Raw genomic sequence first — 9,977 nt, 5'->3', positions numbered from 1 at the left:
AGCATGGACTTCGTAAAAATATCCCAAGCCACGTCAAAAATGTAGAAGAGATTTTAAATGGTTTATCTGGAAAATTGAGGGATGTGATGGAAAGCAACGTTAATAAGGTAGGTTCTTGGGATTTTGACACTGGGAAAGGTAACCTAGGGTTTTCGAAAGGGTAGTGTTGAGAGTGTGAATACTCAAGCACCTTCGTGGGGTGGAGGAAATGAAATTAAATGTTAGTGGACTCACTGCAGTTTTGGCAAAGGTCATCCAATACCTCAGCCTTAAAATCAGTTTTGAATTTAGGATTGTTAATTTGGGTTAGATGTAATCACAAAGGTTTCATCACATGACCATTCAATTCCAATGATTTAGCTAAACAGGATCTTTTCATATCCATAAATAAAACAGGTTGTAGGAATATGTTTGTTGACTACACTTTTGACTTTGCTCCTTACACATGTAGCAGGGTCCAGGAGATTTAAGTTTTATTTCCTAGACTTTGTGGCGAAATCCTAGAGAATTGTCAATTCTAATTGAACTAAAAGAAACAGAGCTTAAGCCCATTGTAGTTTTAATTTTCATTTGCTGATTCAGATTTCCTTGTCAAAGGAAAAATTATCTGTGCGTTGGGAGATCTGAGCTGAGAGAATGGAGGATGGACATGTTCGAGGGGGAGTTGAAATGGGTGGTGACTGGGAGATCAGGTTACCGGCCAGGCATGGATACTCGGTGAAACGGTCACCTAGTCTACGTTTGGTCTCACCAACGTAGAGAAGACCACATTGGGAGCACCGGATGCAATAGATTAGGTTGGAGGAGATGCAGGTGAAGCTCTGTCTCACTTAGAAGGGCTGTTTAGGGCCCTGGATGGAGGTGACGGAGGTGGGGTGTGGGCAGGTGTTGCATCTTTTATGGTTACAGTGGAAGGTACCAGATGGGCTGGAATGGTTGGTGGGGTATGTGGCGCGAACGAAGGAGTAACGAAGGGAGTGGACCTTGCAGAAGGCACAGAGGGGTGGGGAGTGGAAGATATTCCAGGTGGTATGGTCTAATTTGAGTTGGCAGAAGTTTGAGGATGATACATTGGATGCAGAGATGGTTGGGTAGAAAGTGAGGACGAGGGGGACCCTATCTGTTTTATGTTTGGAAGGGGGATGGCAGTTAATAGCTGTAGAGCAGGGAATGGAAGAGACATGGCAGAGGACTGTCTGGTTTAAGGGGGATGGGGGCTGAAAGAGCATTGTTTGAAAAAAGCAGACATCCAGGATGCTTGGGAGTGGAACGTCTCCTTGTCAGAGCAGATGCGATAGAGACAGAGGAATTGGGAAAACGGGATGGAGTTTTTGCAGGATACAGTGTGGGAGGAGGTGCAGTCTGGGTAGCTATGGGAGTCTGTGCATTTATAGTAACTGTCCTTATGTAAGCTGTCACCAGAAATGAAAACACAGAGGTCAAGAAGGGGCAGGGAGATGTCTGAGACAGACCAAGAGAATTTGAGGGCAGGCTGGAAGTTGTCAGTGAAGTTGATGAACTCTACCTCCCTCCATCCTCGGCCTCCTCCAGTGTTGCAGCATCTTGGAATGCAAATTTGAAGAATAGCACCTTACTTTCCATTTGGACACAGTATAGCTCCAAGGACGTAATGTCGAGTTCTTCAATTTCAAATAACTTTACCACCCATCCCCATCCAACCCCACCTCCACCCTTCCCTTCCACCCTCTGACCCTCCCTTCCAGCCACCAACCAGACTCATCCCTCCCATCGACCAACCAGGTCCACCTACCATTAGTGTCCAGCTATCACCACCATTCCACCTCCACCCCTCTCCCCCCCCCCCCCCTCCCCCCCACTTTATCTGCACATCTACCCCCACATCCAGTCCGGAAGAAGGGTAATACCTGAAACGTTGACTGCTCCTTTCCTCCAGATGCTGCCTGGCCTGCTGTGTTCTTCCAGCCTCCTGTTTGTCTCCCTTGGATTCCAGCATCTGCAGGTTTTTGTTGTCTCTAGCTGCATGATAGAAAGTTTTGGCTGGCTCGTGGGAACTTTAGAATTGGCTTATAGATTGCTTCAGTGTTTTTCACAGAGAGGCTTCTGAGCTTCTCACATATTGTTGAAGGGAAGAGTGACCAAACCAGTAAACCACATAATCTGGTCAGTTCCTTGTTTACACAAATTATCTGTCATGATTTCTACAGTGTCTATATGTCAAAGTCCTTGGAATGTTGGAATGTTATGATAGATGTTATTTGACTGTTATAATGTTGACCTGCAATGATGATGAAAGGGGAGTATCTTGGGTCTAGTTGCTGTTGTTGCAAAGGGAAATCCTTGACAATGTACGCCAAATGGGTTTCAAGTAGTTACGTGTTTGTTTTTGACCAGCACATACTTGATGGGTTGAAGGGCTTTTCCAGTGCTGTCGATCTCTGTTACATAATTTGGGTTCGTACAGCATTTTGATAATAGTGAAATATCCTCAGTGGCTTCACAGAAGCACGATCAAACATTCAACAATGCTGTATGCAATTTGCCGAGGATGGGTAACCAAAGGTATGTTAAAAAAAATGACTTAAAGAACATCTTCAGGAAGAGAAAGAGAAATCAGGAGGCATTAGTATCTCAACAGGAAATTACAGAGTTCAGTTGAAGGGGCTGCCACAGGCACTAAAGTGATTAAAACAGCAATGTAGAAGAGGTGAGGAGACTTTGAAAGCTTGTAGTGTTGGAAAGCCTGCAGAGCTAGGAAGAGTCAAAGTCATGGAGCGATTTGAAAAAAAGCATGACGGTTTTAAACTGTGATGTGAATGGGCCAGGGGCCAATGTTGGTTATTTGGGTTTTCACAGTAGAATTCTAAATGAGCTCAAGTTTATGTATTGGAGAAGATGGAAGGTTGACTTGGAAAACGTGGGAGTGGCCAAGTGTGGAGGTAACAAAGGGAAAATGTAGGTCGTACACTGCTGCTTTCTAACGGTGAGGACAACGCAGCTCAGTGAATCTAGATTGAAGCATTCTGGATGATGTTGCAGCTCTCAACAAGGGGCAAAGGAATGGAAATTGAAATCTTTATTCAGACTATGTACCTGCTATTTAAGTTAAACAACTTTAATGGCCTCAGACAGCCTGGGCTGTGAAACCCCAGAAAAACACACTGAAGCCCTTTAATATAAAAAGCACACAGGTTTATTGCATATCAATCTTGTGTATAAATTCATTGTAGCATTTTGAAAGATTACATTTGGTATACATTCCTACTCTACATCATAAACATAGGAATCAGGTTGGATTTTCTTTTTCATTTCTCCAGATAATAACTGTATCACAAGCATCAAAATGAATGGATTTATTTTCTCTGTGAATCACTCACTTTCATTTTCCTATACTCTTGTCTCTCCCACAAGCAAAAATTTATGTGTGTATATGTGTGTGTGTGAATGTGTGTGTATGTTTTATTTTGTGTTAAACTATTCACCTTATTAACAAAGCGCCCTGCTCTGTACGGGCAGTTAAAGACTCCTAACTTTGGACAATGCCTAACCACATATACAAGTAAGTGCATCCCTACAGTATTTTCATCACAAGAAACACACCAACAGCTAAACACAAGCCATGCACAGCCAATTTTTTTCCATTTTCTTTGAAGACGATTTTTTTTAAAACATATTGTAAGCAATATACAACCCAAACAGAAAGGAAGCAAGCACCATCATTGTAATCCTTAAACATTTTCTGGTTAATGAAATCTAACCACTTACAATGACTTTTTTTTAAACACTACACCGTTTAAAATGTATAGAAATAAAAAAAACACAATGATTTGTTGGGACACGTAAGGACAAAGCTAGGACATAAATAGAGATTGAGGCATATCTGGGGAGGGATGAATAGGGGTGGGGGAGGAGACAGTTTAGCTTTTTTATTTCCTTCATGTTGAACCTACCAGGGCTCAAATGGTCAAAGAGAAGAAATAATACATTTGTACATCACGTGACCTAATAAGGAAGAGCAGAACTTGTGACTGCTTCTCATGTTTAGGGGACCGCTTTCGAACCTTGACCCTGAAATAGAAGACAAGACCACCTTAAGTCCTTCTCCATTCCCATCTTGTAGCCACTAAAGTGATGGTGGAAAGTTGAGAAAGAATTTGAGGATGTCAGTGAGACACCTCACTGAGCCTATCTCATTCTGAATATGAGTTACCAGGGATCGTCCATGCCAGGGAAGATATCCTTAGTGCACTGGGTGTCATGAGAAATCTTAACCATACTGCATTTATGATTGTTCCAGACCCTGTGTTTATTAGAATTCTTCCCATATGAATGGCAAAGGTCTACTTGATGGATGAGTAGAGGGATACCTGGAACTTCCATGGCAATAGACTGCCTATTGATCACTGGGCATTTCCTAATGCAGCCATCAGTGCAAGGAATTTGCAAGTGCTTCGTGCTGAGATTGACACATGCCTGACTCTAGGAGCAGTGGAATTTTCATGGAAAGTTTTCTAATCTTTCCTTAGTGCATCTGTGCCAACTGTCCTCCTTGGGGTTAACATTGGAAACCATTTTATAAAAAGTGAAACTTCTAAGCAATGTATTAAGAGTCAAAATTAGAATGATTCCAACATAATATCACACCATTGTTAAAAATTTGCAATACCAAAAATGGCCAAGCTGCCCAAAATCAATGGGACTCCTTTTAGTCATCAGGCTGGAAACATCCATTGACTAACGCTTACATACAGGTCAAAATAAACTTGAAGTGCTATATACACATATTGTCCGCTAATAGAAGGCCTTACAGGTAGAACAATTACCTTCCAGGGTCCACCTTGCAGACTTAAGGATACTAATATTAACATTAGAGCCAAAGAAGCTACCCTGCAACTGGAGCATAGAAGTTAACTGCATATCATTTTGGAATGCACAAGACACCCTATCTGCAAGTGTGAAAAAAAAACTGATGAGAGTGAAATTGGACTTTGGCAATGGAAGTAGAAGTCAGGCACAGTGTACAACATGCTGTGAAAATGGGAGTTGGTTAGCTCAGTTGGTTGGATGGCTAGTTTGCAGTGCAGGGTGACACCAACAACATGATTTCAATTTGTGTACCAGCTGAGATTGCCATGAAGGGTCCCACTGTTCTCAACACCAACCCTTGCCTGCAGGTTAAACTACCACCAGTTATTTACTCCTCATGAGACAGCAGCTGTCTGGGACTGTGGTGACTATACAATTATACTTTGACAACGTGCTGTGCACTGACTAATGCCTAAATCCCACTATCCCCAAAGGCCAATTGTACCCTCAATAAATCAAAGTGTAACTGGTGCTGTAAATCACTAAAAGAAAAGTTTTCAGGCGTAACTATTATTGCTGGTGTATTTCTCTATTTTATCAGACACCAGCCTGTTAGACTTAGAACTCATTGTATGTGTGGGATTTTGGCCTTTTTTCTTCAAGGCTAGTTATTGTTGGTCATCCTCTTTCAAGTGGGAGAATAGACCATTCTTCCTTGTTTTAAGAGAGAGCTACAGTCTTCCTTGGGATGTAAAGTCCAGGGCTCGTTCCTTGCGAAAACCTTAATTTTGTTGTGAGGCAACGCTGTATTTGCCTGACAGTGAGCAACTACCACATTCCCCTCTCCCTCAAACATCTCTAATCCTGTTCACAGTGGATGACATATCATAGGATCCTTAAGGTATGTTCCAACACCCCAGTGTAAGAAAAGAATTAGCCTGACTGTCCCAGGAATGATTTGTTTATGAGGTAAGCTGCGGTGGAACATTGAGCCTGTTCATGTTTTCTGGCTTGTGCTGACTCACATTCTAAGTGCTAGTTGCCTTGCATGAAAATTACTAAATGGGGCAGGTGATGAAATAAGTCTAAAACCCCAACTGGCTGACCAGCAGCCTCCAATTTTGATTTGATTTGATTTATTACTGTCACGTGTACCGAGGTACAGTGAAAAGTGTTGTCCCACATGCTTTACAGGCAGATCATACAATACAAGTGCATCAGGGTTACAGAACAGAGTGCAGGATACAATGTTACTGCTGCTGAGAAGGTGCAGAGAGAGATCAACATTACCATTAAAGATGTCCATTCAAAAGTTTGATAATAGCAGGGAAGAAGCTGTTCTTTCATCTGTTTGTTTGTGTTTACAAATTTTTATATTTTCTGCCTAGACAGAAGAGGGTAGAAGAAAGTATAACCAGGGTGGGAGGTGTCTTGGATTATGCTGACTGATACCCCATGGCTGTGGGAAGTATAGATAAAGTCAGTGGAGGGGAGGCTGGTTTGTGTGATGGACTGGGCTGTGTTCACAACACTGTATAGCGTCTTTCAGTCTTTAATGAGCAGTTGCCATACCATGCTACAATGCATTCAGATTGTATGCTTTCTTTCAAAAATAAAATCATTCACTGAAAACAGATTTGACAATGGTTTGGTCTGAAACATTTCCTAATAATTGTAGAGATCAAGCTGTAGTTACTATTTCTGAAACTGGGTACTTTGATCAGAAAAGACTAAAGCAAGACCTCAAAGTATGGCTCTTTATTCAAGTAATTGTATGCTCCAGATTAGAAGAGGCAAGCTTGGGAAAGTTGATGGTCATGGTGAGGAATGGGAGTGAAGAGTTGCGAATGGATGTTGGCATAAGGATGGACGTTGGGGAAAAGAATTTGGATGCTGAAAGAGGATGAAGAGTGAGCAGTGGTGGTTGGCATGAAGTTAAAGGGTAAGATGAGGAATGGAAGTTGAGATAAGGAAGGAGAGTGTAAACACATGAATGGAGGTGAAAGTGAGCAGTAAAGCTGAGCAGGCTGAGTGCAGAATAGACTGGAAGAAGTGGACTAGGCCTTTTGTAACCTAACAACTCAAAAGCAATGTAATGCACAGAGTACGCCTGAGATTATGAACCTCTGAAAAACCAGATCACTTTAGGAGGGTCTGTTTGTCCTTTGCCTTTCTAAAATTATAAAAGTGCTCTTAACTAAGTGAAAATATTGATAAATCTCATTGGTGAGCTTTCCCACTCACCCAACTTGACATCGGGTTAATTAAAAAGTTAGTTTGCAACAAAATTCCTGGACTTTTGAGGGGGAAATACATTTGACCAAGTTGCTCCTCTTGATTCCCACCCAATGATCTTTGCTTCAAAGTGCTTGTGTATAAACATGGCATGAATCAGACAGAATCAGGTACAGTCTTCCCTTTGAAGATTTTCACTGTCTCGGCTTGAGGAGAAGGATGACCACATGGAAGAAATAGTTGTGGGCAAACAGTGCTCACAGTATATTACTTGGCTCAATGCCTTCAAGATCCTTGTTCCGGTTGTTGGGCAGAGTTATTTTCTTAAGGGAATCTGAAACTAATGAAGATTGTGCGGCTGAAGATTACTTTCAAGTTGAACAGGGCGACCTGCTATTTTGTTCCATGTACTTTAAACGTTGACCAAGGACAATGGTGCCAGTTTGCCAGTTTACTTAATTCTACTCTGTGGCATGGTTACAATTTAATGATTGTCTATTCTCACCAAATAGTTCAATAGCTGTATAAAGATAATTGTCTTAATCTGCTAAATGACTCTCCAGGGAAGGGACTGGATATTTCATGGCCAAGGAAAGGTGAAAATTAATTTTATTGACATACTTGCATTGTAGCAAGGGAAAAGCTGGAGGATGAGACAGTGGGCATAAAATTGTCTCCTTATTAGAGTATTGCAAACGGCCTCCAAGCAGCTGTTTTCCAGTGAAGTAAAAATGGATTCTTAAAAGAAATATCAGATTTGTACCTCACCTTTAGCTGAGACAGCCGAACAGGTAATATTGCCCAGCACATGCATGAAGGCACATCAAACTGCTTGGAAAGCTATTAGAAAGCAAGATTGTCTTGAGAAGGTAAGTTGCAGGATTCGGTTTGCCCCTGTCAGATCATTGCTCGGTCGCTAAAGAAAAACTACAGTGTGTATGGAACCATTGTTGGAAAGAGGGAATAATGACAACACCTACAAAAGAAAAGTATGGAATGTCATAGACACAGAATTGATCCAATTAAGCGGCTGTTCAAGACAGCAAAAAAAAAGTTGTTTGAATTTTTTAAAATGCATTTACACTGCTGGCTTGGTTTATTACAAAGTAAACAGAAAAACCTAGGGACATGCCGACAATCGTGCAAAGTAATAATTGCATGGAACCTGTATCCTTCTTGATTACCTGTTCCACAGCCACTGAGAGGAATCAGTGAATCATTCAGCACCAACTTGAGTCACTTCAGGGGACAAAAGAAATTGCTGGCTTTCACACACGTATTTACAGGAGCTTTTTCAAAGCAAAGGTTTCTTTATTCTTTTAATTTTTCTTGATAATTATTTGCCACAGAAACCACAACTACTGAGGCCTATTCTCCTCTTGTTCTTGTCATTCGTTTCCTTGTAAAGAATTAAATCTAACAATAGGTTCAGATCTTTTAAATAAAATACTGAGTTCAAAAAAAACAAATTGACCCCCACCAAACTCCCATCTCAAAGGTTTGGCACTTCCACATTGCATGCCACACAAAAATGTTTATGATAAAAAGAAAGAAATATAATTCACATTTTTGGAGGTTTTTTTTGTTTGAAGCGGGATGTCTGCAAGGAAATTGTCTAAAGAATAAATAGCAAGAACACAAACACTAATGGACAGGAAGAAATTCAATAAAACCTATGACTAAATAAAATAAACAAAAAAAAACAAATTTGATTGTCTGGGAATCTGCAGCTAGAAGGACATCCTAGGTTGTTTGGCACAAGCGACTCTCTATTTAACAGTTATTGTACAACATCATTACACAACTTTTGGTCCTTCTCTAGGTAATTATATTAATATTTTTAAATCACTCTTGTGACAGCTAAGAGTTCAAGACACAATACTGTTTGTTATAGAAGGGAAATAATGCCTAGGAGGGAGATTTCAAATGGGGATGGGGAAGGAAGGGTGAGAGAATGAAGGCTATTTATTTACATGTTCATTATTGCAGAATTGACTCCCCTGCTTATTTCTACAAATAATTTAAATTATAATAGAATACAATGATGCAACGTAAGATGGGATATAGATGAACAAGCAGGATACCTTTATCAAGGGACGAATCTCCTTCCTCCCGTAGCTTGACTGGCCCCTGTGTATTAATATTCTTAACTTCTTTATTTTAAGCTGCAGCCCCAACTACATATTTGTGCAAAAATTATATAACAGGAATAAATATCTTCGGGAATTTAAGGTCGGCAACATCATTCAGTTTCGACCGAAGGAATGAAAGTGTGTAAGGCCTCTTGAGGTCAGCTGAAAGGGGAGGTGGGGGGGAGGGGGGAGGGGAGATGGAGGTATCTGGGCTTTCAGCAGCCACGCCTCTTCGATGCCAGCATCCGCAGCCCCCTACCTCACATCAACCCTGCCCTTCCCAGCTAGGTCAGGCCCACGTCTCGCTTTGCTGGAGCTCTCTCTCTCTCTCAATGTTTCTATCTCTCTCACACATGGTTGATTGGATGAAAGGTACCCGACTCCGGTGTAGCTCCTGCTATGTTCAGCCAAGCATCCAGAGAGTTCTGGGACGATGGATGGAGGGAAGCATTCTCAGAGAATGAAAGCATCATGGCATAAGTCTGTAGTTTCCAATTGGGGGAGGAGTGGAGAATAAAAGAAAAACAGCATTAACTGCACATCTTCGAAATGACAACATCTTATACAATATAATTTTAACCTCAGAGAGCTAGCGTGGGCACAATGGGCCTAAGAACCTTCTCATCTGCTGTGTCATTCTCTGAATTTCTGACAGCATTGTTCTAAGCACCATCTAAGACATTTGTGCAAGATTCACGGCGACCCCCGAGAAAGTACAGAAATGCCGAGTAACAGATTGTCAGAACACATGGAGCAAATCAACTCCTGGCTCTTTGGCCTCCCTTCACTCTGTCAGTAATAAAGCATTAGGTGCTATTTCCAACT

The 9,977-nt window shown here is 41.3% G+C and overlaps 1 protein-coding gene across 3 annotated transcripts in view; it reads right to left on the bottom strand.

Annotated features, from left to right (window-relative positions):
- Window positions 1–3,149: 3,149 nt before the first annotated feature.
- The window catches only part of prdm16 (PR domain containing 16), a 667,238-nt gene continuing 660,410 nt past the window's right edge, over window positions 3,150–9,977 (bottom strand). For 2 of the 3 annotated variants that reach the window (XM_048561011.2, XM_059638054.1), the window contains one exon: window positions 3,150–9,634. In XM_048561011.2, the coding sequence (XP_048416968.1) occupies window positions 9,500–9,634 (135 nt within the window). In that variant the 3' untranslated portion in view covers window positions 3,150–9,499. The remainder of the gene's footprint in view (window positions 9,635–9,977) is intronic. The other variant, XM_048561012.2, reaches the window with a different exon arrangement.

Source organism: Stegostoma tigrinum, chromosome 28 (genome assembly GCF_030684315.1).
Source record: "Stegostoma tigrinum isolate sSteTig4 chromosome 28, sSteTig4.hap1, whole genome shotgun sequence".
Taxonomy (NCBI): domain Eukaryota; kingdom Metazoa; phylum Chordata; class Chondrichthyes; order Orectolobiformes; family Stegostomatidae; genus Stegostoma; species Stegostoma tigrinum.
Note: the sequence above shows the minus strand (reverse complement) of the source record. Positions and strands in the feature narration are given on the sequence as shown.